The sequence below is a fragment of the Piliocolobus tephrosceles genome, chromosome 16, assembly GCF_002776525.5.
Source record: "Piliocolobus tephrosceles isolate RC106 chromosome 16, ASM277652v3, whole genome shotgun sequence".
Classification (NCBI taxonomy): domain Eukaryota; kingdom Metazoa; phylum Chordata; class Mammalia; order Primates; family Cercopithecidae; genus Piliocolobus; species Piliocolobus tephrosceles.
In genome coordinates, this window is record NC_045449.1 from 30,198,083 (window position 1) to 30,213,641 (window position 15,559).

The following is a 15,559-nucleotide window of genomic DNA, read 5'->3' on the forward strand; positions in this document are numbered from 1 at the left end:
GTATGGGGAGTTAGGGCTGGAAATACTTAGGTATATCAAGCTTACCAGGTGATTTTGATACAGTTGTTTAGTATCAGTTGACATTTATTTAGAGGAGCGTTCTAGATGCTGGGAATATGAAGTTCCAAGGAAGAGAAAGGATTTACAAGCCAGGGTTAAGATGGCAACATATGTTATTTGCTGTTTATTAGAGAACTATTTATTCTACTCTTTTTTTTTTTTTTCTTTTTGAGACAGAGTCTAGCTCTGTTGCCCAGGCTGGAGTGCAGTGGCGCGATCCCTGCTCACTGCAAGCTCCACCACCCAGTTTCTGGCCATTCTTCTGCCTCAGCCTCCCGAATAGCTGGGACTACAGGCGCTCACCACCACACCTGGCTAATTTTTTGTATTCTTAGTAGAGACGGGGTTTCACCCTGTTAGGATGGTCTCGATCTCCTTACCTCGTGATCCGCCCTCCTTGGCCTCCCAAAGTGCTGGATTACAGGCATGAGCCACCGCGCCCGGCCTATTCTACTCTTAACTGTGGGTAAGGCACTGGATCAGATTGTAGATACATTGCTGAAAACATAGTCGATAAGTGCACCAGTAAAAAGTACAAGGTGCTTAGAGGGCCGATTTGAAGGACACTAAATTTAGTCACATGGGAGTAGGGAAAGGTGAATGTGGAGGGAAGCCGAGGAGTTCACTAAGTACAGAGACTGAGAAAATAGTGTTCACTCAGTACAGAGGTGAGAAAATAGTGTTCCCAGAAGGAAACGACATGAATAAATCAGGAGTTAAGACAGAGTGGGGAGCAGGATCTGCACTTGAGAATTGTATTTAGTTCTTTGTGACTGAAGGGAAGAGTTCAAGGTTGGTCATGCAAAAGAAAAGACTGGAGAGGTAAACAAGCTCTATGACAAGGTCCTTGCATTTCACTTTTTATCTCCATCCAAATAGGGGGTCATTAAAAGATGGTAAATCGGTGTGGCATGATCTGAGTGGCATCAGATGGATAATGATTATGACTGCCTTGTGGGAAGGCTGGACTGGAGACAGCCAGGTGAGTGATTATATTGGCCTGAGGCTCAGAAGGTGACTAGAAGAAAGGAGATAACTAGATTTGAAAAATCAAGAGGGAAATTTGACAGGATTTAGTTGGATGTCAGAAATAGTGGAGAAGGAAGAGTCTGGTTTCTGGCCTGTGTGATTAGGTAGATGAGTTGTTCATTGGGAAAGGAACAGCTTTGCAGGCAAGATGAGAATTCCATTCTGAATATGTTGAGTTCGGAGTACTCATGAAACTTCTAGATAGAGACATCCTCTAATTCTGCAACTCAAAGTAGCATTTAATACCATGTTCCCCTGATTATCTGCCTTACTGAATTACATGTCTACCTTCTCAACTTGACCTCTACATGTTGGAAGTTTCTCGGGGCTTTTTCTAAGCCCCTTTCTCTCAATCACTTTTATCCTGGGCAAGCTTATCCAGGGTATGGCTTTACCATCTAATATGGTGATAACTACCAAATTTACGTCTCCAGTCCCGACCTTTCCCCTCCCGGTTGCCTACTTGACCTTTGCACTTGAATGTAAAATAATTGTGTTAAAAACATGTGGACTGAATAGAACTTTTGAGCTTCCCTTCCAAATGTTTCTTCCTAGTGTTCCTAACCCACTCCAAAACAAATCTGTGAATGAGGCCTGGGCATTTTTTATTGTTTTGAAACAGTCTTGCACTGTCACCTGGGCTGGAGTGCAGTGGCACGACCTTGGCTCACTGCAATCTCCGCCTCCTGGGTTCAAGCGATTCGCCTGCCTCAGCCTCAGCCTCCCGAGTAACTGGGATTACAGGCATCTACCACTATGCCCAGCTAATTTTTTGTGTTTTTAGAAACGGCTTCACTATGTTGGCCAAGCTGGTCTCGAACTCCTCACCTCATGTTCCGCCCACCTCGGCCTCCCAAAGTGCTGGGATTACAAGTGTGAGCCACTGTGCCTGGAGGCCTGGGCATATTTTAAAAGAGCCCCAGGTGATTCTAGTTTTCGGGGACAGTATATGGAAAGAGAAGAGCCTAGGAGGAAACTTGGAGAAATACTGACATTTAATAGATGAGCAGAAGAGGATCCTAAAACAGATTAGAATGGGAATGGCCAGTGAGGCGTGGTAGTGGAACCCAAAGGAAGAATGAATTTTAGGAAAGGAGAAGCTAATAATATCAAGTACTTAAGCCAGGCTATGTCATGTAAAGGATAGAAGGTATTCATTACATTGATCAACACAGTTATACATTATTTTAGCGCAGCGTTTCTCAACCTTGGTAATATTGATATTCTGGGTTGGAAAATGCCCTGTGGGATGCTGCCCTGTGCATTGTAGGATGTTTAATAGCATTCCTGGGATGCCTGTAGTAGCGTAGCCCTTACCTCTCCATGTTGTGACAACCAAAAAAATGGCTTCAGATGGCCACTAGGGGGCAAAATTGCCCCCTGTTGAGAACCACTGCCTTCGCAAAAGTAGTTTGGGTAGAGAATTGAATTCTGAACTCAAACTGCAGTGGGATAATAGAAATGCATAATAGAAAGTTAATAAAAATTGGAGAAATGGATACAGGACAATTTTGATTATGAAGGGTAGAGGCATGATGTGAGAGGAGGAGGTAGCTAGATGGGGATACTGGCTTGTGGAAGGTTATTTTTAAGATGGGTGAGAACTGAGCATATTTATACACTACATGGAAGGAAATTGAATAATTGATGTTCAAGTCCCCTGAAGGGATGGCGTCTAGAATGTCGGTGAAGGATTTGCCTTAGGAGAATGCCTCTTGCATTGCAGTTGGAGGTAAAAATAGGTGCGAATGCTGATAGTAGTAAAAACATGACTAACATTAATTGGGAGCTTACTGTGTGCTAGGCACATAAGCAATCTATGTGTATTATCTCATTTAACTCACAGCAATCCTTTGAAGCTAGGAGGTATCGGAAATACTTCACAGAAGAGGTAGATGGTGTAAATGATTTTGAATGCCGTTGGGAAGGGGCTTTTTAGGGGGTACAATAAGGAACAGAGGCACTGAGAGATTGAGCAACTTGCCCAGATCAAATCTTTAGTAAGTGGCAGAGCCAGGATTCTAACCTAAGCATCTGCCTTAGAGCCTGTGCTCTTATCTACTTTTGTTCTATAAACAAGGATAAACAAGCATATAGCTGAGGTGTCAGGAAGAAGTTGAGGTAATTCCATCTGATGTCTTTTTGTTTTCCTGATGAGAAAGTATAATAGTCTGCAGAGTTTGGGGAAGTAACACAATAGAAAGTTTTTCGCCCAGACTGGAGTGCAGTGGCACGATCTCAGCTCACTGTAAGCTCCGCCTCCCAGGTTCACTCCATTCTCCTGACTCAACCCCAGAGAAGCTGGGACTACAGGCGCCCATCACCATGCCCAACTAATTTTTTTGTATTTTTAGTAGAGACAGGGTTTCACCATGTTAGCCAGAATGGTCTCTATCTCCTGACCTCGTGATCCACCCACCTCGGCCTCCTAAAATTCTGGGATTACAGGTGTGAGCCACCATACCCGGCCGAAAGTTTAAGAGATTGTAGGATATGTGAGGTTAGAAGGGAAGGCTTGACATGTAACCACTGTGGGGATCAGGAAAGTATGTGCCTAGGAACCCATACGTCTGCCAGGTGACAATAAGGGCTCAGTTAAAGTAGAAGGCAAGTAGGCCAGGCGTGGTGGCTCGTGCCTGTAATCCCAGCACTTTGGGAGGCCAAAGCTAGCGGATCACGAGGTCAGGAGATCAAGACCATTCTGGCTAACACGGTGAAACCCTGTCTCTACTAAAAATACAAAAAATTAGCCGGGCATGGTGGCAGGTGCCTGTGTTTCCAGCTACTCAGGAGGCTGAGGCAGGAGAATGGCCAGAACCCAGGAAGCGGAGCTTGCAGTGAGCAGAGATTGCACTACTGCCCTCCAGCCTGGGTGACAGAGCCAAACTCAGTCTCAAAAAAAAAAAAAAAAATAGGAGGCAAGTATTTAGGGATACCAGTCTGTATGGATATGTGATGTTTTCAACAGCTTTGATAGCAACGTAGTTATAGGAGCAGAGGCAGTTTGATTTAGAGTAGGGGTTTTTCTCATCAGTGATGATCAGAGATGAAAAAAGTGAAGGTAGTGATTAATGGATGGGATCCAGGTTGAGTAAGAAAAAAAGAGGGAGTAGGCCGGGCGCGGTGGCTCAAGCCTGTAATCCCAGCACTTTGGGAGGCCGAGACGGGCGGATCATGAGGTCAGGAGATCGAGACCATCCTGGCTAACACGGTGAAACCCCGTCTCTACTAAAAACTACAAAAAACTAGCCAGGCGAGGTGGCGGCGCCTGTAGTCCCAGCTACTTGGGAGGCTGAGGCAGGAGAATGGCGTGAACCCGGGAGGCGGAGCTTGCAGTGAGCTGAGATCCAGCCACAGCACTCCAGCCTGGGTGACAGAGCGAGACTCCGTCTCAAAAAAAAAAAAAAAAAAAAAAAGAAAGAGGGAGTAATAGGGAGGATGGAGGGAAGTCAGGACTTTAGTGTTGATGATGAGATTCAAAGAACTTGTTTGGATAATAAGAACGGCACAGATTGAAGGTTGGGTCAGAAAGTGAGATGTGAACATTTTAGAGAGAGAGCAGTTCCTAGGATGACAAAGGTTAGGTGTGATGTTGGAGGTGGGTAGCTGAAGTGAATGGAAGGGAAATGTCTTTGTAATTGAGATGAAGGACTGAGGGGCTGGAGTATTGAATGGTTGTCCAAAGGGATGCCATCAACGAGGTGACAAGATTAAGATTCAGGCAATGAATGAGAGGAAATGGAGAAATGGACCAGTGGTAATTGCTGGTTGGAGAGCAGGATCCTCAGCGAAACATTGATTTTCTTTTTCTTTTTTTTTTTTTTTTTAAGATGGGGTCTCACTCTATTGTCCAGGCAGTGGCATGTTCTGGGCTCACTGCAACTTCTGCCTCCTGGGTTCAAGCGATTCTCCTGCTTCAGCCTCCCAAATAGCTGGGATTACAGGTGCCTGCCACTGCACCCAGCTAATTTTTGTATTTTTAGTAGAGATGGGGTTTTGTTATGTTGACCAGGCTGGTCTCAAACTCGTGACCTCAGGTGACCCACCTACCTCGGCCTTCCAAAGTGCTGGGATTACAGGCATGTGCCACCACGCCCAACAGATTTTTCTTTTTATTTTATTATTATTATTATTATTATTATTTTTTGAGACGGAGTCTTGCTCTGTCACCCAGGCTGGAGTGCAGTGGCACAATCTCGGCTCACTGCAAGTTCCGCCTCCTGGGTTCACACCATTCTCCTGCCTCAGCCTCCCGTGTAACTGGGACTACAGGTACCCGCCACCACACCTGGCTAATTTTTTGTATTTTTAGTTGAGACGGGGTTTCACCGTGTTAGCCAGGATGGACTTGGTCTCCTGACCTTGTGGTCTGCCCGTCTCGGCCTCCCAAAGTGCTGGGATTACAGGCGTGAGCCACTGTACCCAGCCTATTTTTTATTTTTGAGACTGAGTCTTACTCTGTCGTCCAGGCTGAAGTGCAGTGGCACAATCTTGTCTCACTGCAACCTCCCCCTCCTGGGTTCAAATGATCCTCCTGCCTCAGCCTCCCAAGTAACTGGGATTACAAATGTGTTCCACCACATCTGGCTAATTTTTGTATTTTTATTTTTATTTTATTTATTTATTTATTTTGAGACAGAGTCTTGCTCTGTCACCCAGGCTGGAGTGCAGTGGCCGGATCTCAGCTCACTGCAAGCTCCACCTCCCGGGTTTACGCCATTCTCCTGCCTCAGCCTCCCGAGTAGCTGGGACTACAGGCGCCTGCCACCTCGCCCGGCTAGTTTTTTGTATTTTTTTTAGTAGAGACGGGGTTTCACCGTGTTAACCAGGATGGTCTCGATCTCCTGACCTCGTGATCCGCCCATCTCGGCCTCCCAAAGTGCTGGGATTACAGGCTTGAGCCACCGCGCCCGGCCAATTTTTGTATTTTTAGTAGAGATAGGGTTTCACCATGTTAGCCAGGCTGGTTTTGAACTCCTCACCTCAAGTGATGCTTCTGCCTTGGCCTCTCAGAGTGCTGGGATTACAGGCATGAGCCACTTCGCCTGGCTGAAACACTGATTTTTACGTAGATGTGCAAAACAGATATGGTGATATTGGGAGGGATTTAGGAGAATCAGCAACACCTGAGCCATTTCAGAAAGGAGCCCAGTCAATAGCCAGATTTCAGTTACAGCCTGAAAGATAGATGAGAAGGTTTGAAAGAGAGTGGAGGGTGTGAATGCTTTTTGTTTGCCATCAGAAGAAGCATCCAGAGATCCCATTAGAAAGGTTTGGGTTAGAAGAGAGAAAAGAGAGGGACTTACATTTTGAATAGTGTCTAAGGATCAGTCCCAGTATCTGAGACCGGTGGGTATCTTTGGACTATGAGAGAAGCCAGCTACTGCTTGGATAAAGTAGACTTCTAAGAGTGATCTATATAGCTTTGGTACTGGGAGGGCTCTAGTACATTGGTGGTGTACCAGATGGTGAGTGCTCTGTGAAAACCTTTATGCCCCTCACTGCCATCTTAAGTCTTCTTGTGGGGACTGGTGAAATTAGGATTGAGGTGCTACTAAGCAGATATTTGTATCTGGTTGAGTAATAAGACGTCCTCTGGAGATACCTAAAAATATGGAGGTGGAGTAGCTGGGGATCTGTGGGCAGGATTTTGCAGAAGTTGAGTTTGAATTATGTAGTTAGTAAGGCCATGTCTTGTACTCACAGGCTTTTGAGGCACAGGGAAATTTGGGTTATGTTGCTCATGGACCCAAAGCAGCGGAGTAGGCAAAAGAGGAACATCTTTCCTATCATTGGACTTTGATGTCACAATATTAGAGGGGTCCCCCAGGCAGTGCTGCATACACTCAAAATAGTGAAACCACCTTGGTTTTTACTTACAGCTTACTCTCATGCAAAACATGAATCTAGAAGTGATGGGGTAGGTTAGGAGATAATTCTGAGTGACACACTATACAGGTTTAGTATCCCTTATCCAAAATGCTTGGAAACAAAAATGTTTTGGATTTCAGATTTTTTTTCCCAGAGTTTGGAGTATTTACGTTATACTTATAGGTTGAGTATCTCTAATCCCCAAATCCTAAATGCTGCAATGAGCATTTTCTTTGAGTGTCATGTTGGTACTCAAAAATTTCTAGTTGGAGCATTTTGGATTTTGGATTTTTGGATTAAGAATGCTCAGCCTCCACTGAATTCAGAATAACTGTTGGGACTACTGTAGAACCTGGGGTATGGGGAAGTAGAAGGGAGCGTCTGTTTTACTTTGACTTTTCTATGCTTGAGGGGAAGAACTTGACCTCCCAGTAAATCAGTAGGATTTGGGGAAGAAGAGGAGGTGGCAGGAGATAGCCGTTTTTAACCTCTGATGGTCACAGGCTCACATGACAACATTAAAGAGGAAAGGAGAGAAAAGTTCATATTTGGTTGTTTACTATGTAATGACAGGCACTGTTAAGCTTTATGGTAATCCTCCTGGGAGCTTTCTGAGGTAATAGGCATTATTCTTTTCATTTTATAGGCGAGGAAACAAAATCACAAAGGTTAAATATTAACCTTTAATAATAATAACTTGTTCAAAGTTAAAAGTGATGAACTGGCCAGGCGCAGTGGCTCACGCCTATAATTCCAGCACTTTGGGAGGTCGAGGTGGGCGGATCACGAGGTCAGGAGATCGAGACCATCCTGGCTAACACGGTGAAACCCCATCTGTATTAAAAATACAAAAAATTAACCAGGTGTGGTGGTGGGTGCCTGTAGTCCCAGCTACTCTGGAGGCTGAGGCAGGAGAATGGCATGAACTCGGGAGGCGGAGCTTACAGTAAGCCGAGATTGCGCCACTGCACTCCAGCCTGGGCGACAGAGCGAGACTCCGTCTCAAAACAAAAAACAAAAAAAGTGATTAACCTTAGGATTAGATATCAGATTTGTCTGACTCCAAAGTCTGGGCCCTTCCTTCTTGAAAGTGGTTGTAGCTTGTTGGGATTGGTGTGGTAGGTCCTGTTAGCAAAGGGAAACTAAGGCTTCTTCCGTAGAAATAGGGGAGAAATTAAGGCAGTTTTAGAGAATAAAAAGGGTCTTTCAAAGGGAATGACCTAGAGAGTAAATAGGGTCTTTCAAAGGAAAGGGTAGAAAGTAGGTACCTAGGTAGAAGAGGCAGCAGAGAGGATGGTTGGTTCTGATTAACGCTTAATTATCTCCTGACCACTGGTAGGGAGGTAAGGGGTGAGGGCAAGTTAGTAAGAGGACGTGATCCAAGCTTTCCAGCATTTTCTCCTAGTTTTCTCTAGGCAGAGACTCCTCTCTAGCTTTGCCGTCAAATTCTGGACACAGATAAGCACTTGATTTAGGGAGGCAGGCTGGCCGTCCAGAGAAGCTTTGACTCTGTCCTTCCCTCTTTCCTCTGGTAGAAGGGCGTGTGGCTGAGTGGAAAGTATACACAGGCAGGAGTGAGGAGACCTGTGTTCCAGTGGAGCTTCTGATGAACAGAAGTGGCAGTACTGATTCCGAGAAATGTGGTAGGTAGAGTGATACTTGTTTATTCATGGAAGGTAAGTATAGATTGTTTTCTCAGGGGAGCCTGAGAAGCATCTTTAGGGAGGGAGTCAGGGAGTAGGCCCAAAGAACTGACTTATTTGGCAGTTTCGGCAAGGGTCCGGAGCTGTTTCTTGATCCTTGGCTGCCAGGGCCCTATGGCCTGCGGCCTATGTTTTCGTGGTTTCAAGCAGTAAGGTGGGAAAGCAGGTGTTTTCTTTTGGCCTACTTTGGTGATGGACTTTGCAGTAAACAAGGGGTTAAGCTTTGCAAGTCGAAAGTCTTGAATAGTTAACTCTTCTGGGTTCTCAGGCTCTTTCCGGAACCTTGTGGGCTCTGCCTTCACATTGGTCTTAGGTGCCTCATATACAAAGAGAACCTTGTTTTTCAGCTTGTTTTGGATCCAGGGATCAATTGAGGCACAAAGGATTAATGTTTCTTGTAGCTGCGTTGAAACAAAGGTCCTAGTGCTGGCTCACTTTGGGTTCAGGCTAGGAGACTCCAGAGAGGGGACACCCAAAGGAAGGGGGAATTCTAGCCACAGGGCACTGTGGCCCCAAGGAACAAGGTCAAGGGACAGTGTCTAAGGGCTCATGACTCTCTCCTGACAAGGAGCAAATGGTGGTGAGATAGGTGGGAGAAGCTTGGAGGAGGGAGGGATAGAGAAGAGGAAAAGATGGGCAGGAATGCCTTACTTACACTCTTCTTCACAGCCTGGTGGTTTTCTGCATCTAGTAAATCCAGGAGCAAGTGGAACACTTGTGGGCTGCGGATCCCCAGGACACCCTGGTAGAGGCAGAGTGAGAGTGCCTACGCAGTCAGCCGCAGGAAGACGCCTTATACTCTTTCCCATTCTAGCCCCTTTGTGAGACTCTGCAGCATAGAGAGCGGGGAGATAGGGTTTCCCAGCTGAGATACTTCTTTCCTTGCCATTTGGGACCACTACATGGGACTTTAATGTCCATATTTGCTAGGAGGAGTCGACAATTTCGGCAGCATCTAAGCAACACCCCTCACATCAATCTTCTGTCCCTTAGCCCACCCACCCCCAACCCTGAAGAAAAGGTTATCTTAACTCTCAGTAGGGCTGGAATTCTAAGATAAACAACTTCCCCAAAATTTACAGGCCTTTATTCCCCTCAGTGACTCTGCTCAATCGCCTACTCCCCCTGCCATCAACACAGGAATTGGGTCAGAGAAGCAGAGCCCACCTTACCAAAGAGATGACTGCTTCCTGGCGTGCAGTGGCATCTGGGTTCATCAGTTGTCTGTGTAGAAGGGAGTGAGTATGTTATAGCTGAATTAAGGAGTAGGGAAAGTGGAAGGGAGGCTGGTTGCTTTTTAGGTCCAGAGTGAATTAGGCAAAGTGATGCTAATTTCATTCATTTCCTTTTCTTGTTTCTTGGATCAGAAAAGGGGCTGGGAGAGGAAAAAGGCACCACAGTTTGCCAGAAGGCACTGAATGATGATCAGGACTGTCCAGAACTTTTCTTTTAAAAGTTCTTTTCATGTCATATTTTCAGCTTTATAGCAACCTATACCTAACCTTGGTAGGTATTATTATTCTCTCTTTACAGATGAACAAAAGCTCAGGGGTCAAAGAGTTACTTGGTTAGGGGCACAGGAAAGGGAGAGCTCAGGATCTGCTGCACTGCAGGTTCTCAGCTCTCACTGACCCTCTGCCCCCTTCCCACTGATGCTCTCACTGTCCCTCTGCCCACTTCCCACACCTAGGATTTGGCCCTGGCAGCTCCCAGGCCACTCACGCCTCCACCAAGTTCATCATCATAGGCTTCAACTTGAGTTCTTCCACAGTTTGAGCCACAGCCTGCCTCACAGCCTGCAGAGGGATCAAAATGAGTCAACAGAGAGAGGGAATGCAAGGGTGTACACTTAAGAGCCTCTCAAATCTTTACGATGTTTTGAGACATTTTTGAACATTTCCTTTGTGCTACATAGAGTCCCTGCCTTGGAGAGCTCATAGTCTGGTGGAGGAAGCAGACAAGTAAATAGGCAATTACAGTACTGCATAGGGTACACATAGGAGGGTCTCCTAACTCAGTCTTGGGTGCCAGGAAGACTTCCTGGAAGTGGTGATACCTGAGCTGAATGAAACTTGGAAGGTGAGTAGGAGTTAACCAGGCAGATGGTTGGGGTTGGTCAGATTTTAGGAGCAGAGGGGAGAGCATATTCAAAAATCTGGAGGCAGGAGAAGGTGCAGAGAGGATGGGGAGCTGAAAATAGTTCAGCTCAGAGAGGTGACCAAATGGACACTTCCAAGCACTCTGAGTGCTCTAATTACCCTGGGACAACAGGTATAAATCAGGACATGGTTGTCATAAGCATAGTTCGTGCGTGGTTCTGGTGGGGAGAATGATGAGAGGTGAAGCTAGAGAGGCAAGCAGGCTTGAGCTGTGGAAGCAACATAAGCCATCCACAGGGCATTGGGAACCAATAGAAAGTTTTATGCAGAGAAGGCACAATCTGATTTATATTTTTTAAAAATGTCTTTAGAAATATAACACCTAGTTTTATAACAAGCTATAGTAAATACAAAAGCAAGGGAACATAGAGGAAGGTAGGATTAATGCTGGTTGGTGATTTGGGAAAGCTTCCCATAGAAGGTATTGTTGGGATCGGTCTTGAAGGAGCCATACAGTATTTTTAGTAGGCAGAAGGGGAGAGGGGTTACTTACTGGTGCGAGTGAATAGTATGAGACAGTTTTTTACCTTATAGAAGGAAGGATGACTCAGATCATTTTAACCTGAGAGAACTGCCTGAGCAAAGGCAAGGTGATATGAAAACATGAACTGCGTTAGTTGAACAAGAGTAGGTCAGGATGAATATGATACTTTGGGGGAAGCCAGGGGAGGTCTCCAGAAAAGGGAAAAGAGAAAGGTTTGGGTGTCTCTGGGCTTGGGAGCTTTGGTCTCACTTACGAGGAAGGGTTCATTATGCGTCTTCCTCCTGAGCAGGTTAAATGTGAGTTCCTCTAGCCCCTGTGCCTGGATCTGTTCCAGCCCAATGGTCTTGAGCATTTGAGTGGCTTCAAAGCGGTCCTGAGGTTGGGGGTGAGGGTTAGCGGGGAGGTGTGAAAGATGGATTCCCTTCTTCATCCCCTAACCCTATCCTAGTGCCAGGAAAGGAAGGGTACAGGCAGTCCAGAGCTTACCTCAAGGACACTGGAAGAACACAGCTGGTCTAGGATGGCCCTGATGACTGGGGCTGAGTGCACATGCATCACCTTGACCAGCATCCTAAGTGCCTATGAAGGGCAGGGTAGGACAGGGTGTACAGGGCCTATAGGCATCTGTGTGGCCAGGTGGACTTGAGGTCTGAGCCTAGAACTGGTGAGGAACAGCTAAGGTCCTTTTTCCTGCCTCTTGGCCTCTTGAGAACAGAAGTTCATGTGTGCATATACATAAATGAACACCCATACCTATCAAATATACACAGACACATGTACACTTATATGTCTATATGACCCCATACTCACACATGGACATAGTTATAAGCACGCAGAGGATCCTGCAGTGCTCCACCACCAGGATGGCAGGATCCAGACCACACACAATTGAGCAGCAGCTTCTGTTTCCCCAGGTATCCCAGCCTCCCGCCCCTCACACCTTCATCTGCTGGGTCTTGAGTCCTTGGCACAGGCACTGCAACAAGAACTCTTGGACCATGTTGCTGCGAGGCCTCAGGAAACCCAGGCACAGGGCTGCCTCCAGAGATGCTTCACTGGATGACTTCTTGATCAGTGTCTGTAGTACAGGCACCAGCTTGCCCTCATCCCCGATTTGAGTCCGCTGTGAGGGAGACAGGACACAAAATGGGTAGGGGGAGGGGCTATGTATTTAGCCAGGCTTTGTGCTTTATGCTTCCGGACTATATTCACCTGCCTCCCTAAAATGAATCTTGTGCATCAGATTATTTCACCCAATTAACTTATTCTTGCTATCACCTACTTTCTCCTAGGTCAGATCTCATTTCTCTATAACTATCTCATGGATGGATCACTGTTACTCTCTTCAACACTTCTTCTGTGTTAATTCCTGTCATTTAAAAAAATATACATGTGAGTGATCCCATACCTCTCCTCCGATATCCTTGTTCTCTGCCTCAGCCATCCCACTGAGAGACCTGATCATTACCCACAAATGCAGCTTCTCCATAATCTCCATTTCATGGATCCCACTCTGACCATCACCTCTTTTTCCAGCTCCCGAGGCCAACAATTGTTTGACTCCACAAGGGACTAATAATCCATTGAGCCTGCCACCTTTGCATTCCTCCACACCTCCGTCCCTCTTGACCCAGCTTAAATTCCATGATCCTGCTGTAATCACTCCCCTTCCTCACTCTCAACTTCTTTACCCACTCTTGCTTCATTCTACTCCCTGGATAGAACTACAATCCTGGCTAAATCCAACTCTCCACTTTGTGCCACCACTTCCTGGAGAAAAACACTGTGGCAGTGAATGATCTTATTAAAATGTGTGAACACAGACATCATATAGACCCTCAATGTTGCCTGGTAATCATACTGTTTTTCCCTGGGCAGTTCTCTTTCTCACTCTTCTAATTCACATCGTTTCTGGAACACTTCTTCCTCTATTCTTATTCTTGGCTAATGACCTTGCTTTCTACTTCACTGAGAAAATAAAAGCAACTAGAAAGGAAGTTCCATAGACTCCTACGACGACTTCTGTCCAACTTCCAATACTTGCACCCATATGCCCTTCCTTTCTACTTGTTAACTATGGACTATAACCATCTATCTAAGGCCAGTCTCCACTTGTGTCAGACTTTATCTCTTCTCACCTGTTTAAGGACATCATTTAAGAACATTGCTATTTTTCACACACTCTTCAAAGTCCTTATTTATTTATTTATTTATTTATTATTTATTTATTTATTTTTTGAGATGGAGTCTTGCTCTGTTGCCCAGGCTGGAGTGCAGTGGCACAATCTTGGCTCACTGCAAGCTCCACCTCCCAGGTTCATGCCATTTTCCTGCCTCAGCCTCCTGAGTAGCTGGGACTCCAGGCACCCACCACCATGCCAAGCTAATTTTTTTGTTTTTGTATTTTTAGTAGAGACAGGGTTTCACCATGTTAGCCAGGATGGTCTCGATCTCCTGACCTCATGATCTGCCCCTCTCTGCCTCCCAAAGTGCTGGGATTACAGGGGTGAGCCACCGCGCCCAGCCCAAAGTCCTTATTTTTCTAACAACTGGATCATTACTCCTCAGTGTGGAAACATGCTGTTTTCTTTTTTCTTTTTTTTTTTTTCTTTTTTTTTTTTTTTTTTGAGACGGAGTCTTGCTCTGTCGCCCGAGCTGGAGTGCAGTGGCCAGATCTCAGCTCACTGCAAGCTCCGCCTCCCGGGTTTACGCCATTCTCCTGCCTCAGCCTCCGGAGTAGCTGGGACTACAGGCGCCCGCCACCTCGCCCGGCTAGTTTTTTGTATTTTTAGTAGAGACGGGGTTTCACCGTGTTAGCCAGGATGGTCTCGATCTCCTGACCTCGTGATCCGCCCGTCTTGGCCTCCCAAAGTGCTGGGATTACAGGCTTGAGCCACCGCGCCCGGCCTGTTTTCTTTTTTCTTGACTCTACTTCTGTGCCAACTACCACCTTTCTAGTAAAACTTGGAAAGTTGTCCATATTTGCTGTCCCTAATTTCTTTCTTCCCAATCTCTCTTAAACCCACTCAAATCAGGCTTTCACTTCCACTACTCCACCAAAATGGCTCTATTAAGATAATCAATGATTCAGCCGGGCGCAGTTGAGCCTGGGCGACAGAGTGACCCATCTCAAAAAGAAAGATAATCAATGATTCCCACATTGTTAAATCCACATACGAGTTCTCAGTCCTTACATGACTTGGTATGTTTGATTTCTCTTCTCTCCTGGATGTATGTTCTTCACTTGATTTTCAGAACACCACACTCTTGGTTGTCTTCCTACCCTATTGGCCACTCCTCAGTATTTACTTGTTCCTTCCCTTCTCCCTGACCTCCTACTATTGGGGTGCTCCAAAGCTCAGTGATCTCATCTAGTGTAGTGACATCAGATGCTGACAACTCCCAGATTTCCTTCCCTAGTTCAGACTTCTATCCTAAACTCCAAATTGTATATCTAACCATTTACTTACCGCCTCCCTTGGAGTTCTGGTAGATGTTTCAGACATAACTTATCTAAAACTAGATTTCTGATGCAAACTCCAAACCTCTTCTACAGCTTTCTCAACCTTAGTTGATAACAACTTCATCTTTTCAGTTGCTAGGCCAAAAATCTTGGCTCCATCCTTGTTTCCTCATTGTCTTTTACAACTCATTCAACCTGTCAAGAGCTTTGCTTTCAAAATATATCCAGCATTTGAGGCCAGGCGCAACGGCTCAAGCCTGTAATCCCAGCACTTTGGGAGGCTGAGGCGGGCAGATCACCTGAGGTCGAGAGTTCAAGACCAGCCTGACCAACATGGAGAAACCCCATCTCTACTAAAAATACAAATATAGCCGGGTGTGGTGGTGCATGCCTGTAATCCCAGCTACTCGGGAGGCTGAGGCAGAAGAATCACTTGAACCCAGGAGGCAGAGGGTGCAGTGAGCTGAGATTGTGCCATTGCACTCCAGCCTGGGCAACAAGAGCGAAACCCCATCTCAAAAACTCCCAAAATTATATATATCCAGAATTAAATCACTTCTTACCAACTCCACTGGGATCCCCATGGTCCAAGCCATTATCACATCTCGTCAGGATTATTTCAGTAGCTCCTAACTGATCTCCCTGCTTACACTTTTGGCCCCTAACCCCCAGTCTTTTTGCAGCATATAAGTCAGAGTGAACCTTTTGAAATGTAAGTAAGTTACATCATGTTATTCCTCTGCTGAAAAACTTCTAATGGCTCCCTATTTCTTTTCTTTTCTTTTCTTTT

The 15,559-nt window shown here is 45.8% G+C and overlaps 1 protein-coding gene across 3 annotated transcripts in view; it reads right to left on the bottom strand.

Moving 5' to 3' along the window:
- Positions 1-8,599: 8,599 nt before the first annotated feature.
- The window catches only part of HEATR9 (HEAT repeat containing 9), a 16,134-nt gene continuing 9,174 nt past the window's right edge, over positions 8,600-15,559 (bottom strand). For 2 of the 3 annotated variants that reach the window (XM_023190799.2, XM_023190798.2), the window contains exons 9-15: positions 12,247-12,429; positions 11,793-11,885; positions 11,560-11,679; positions 10,386-10,459; positions 9,836-9,887; positions 9,319-9,405; positions 8,609-9,064 (exon numbers count right to left, since the gene is read on the bottom strand). In XM_023190799.2, the coding sequence (XP_023046567.1) occupies positions 8,717-9,064; positions 9,319-9,405; positions 9,836-9,887; positions 10,386-10,459; positions 11,560-11,679; positions 11,793-11,885; positions 12,247-12,429 (957 nt within the window). In that variant the 3' untranslated portion in view covers positions 8,609-8,716. Of the gene's footprint in view, positions 9,065-9,318; positions 9,406-9,835; positions 9,888-10,385; positions 10,460-11,559; positions 11,680-11,792; positions 11,886-12,246; positions 12,430-15,559 lie in introns of all 3 variants that reach the window. The other variant, XM_023190797.2, reaches the window with a different exon arrangement.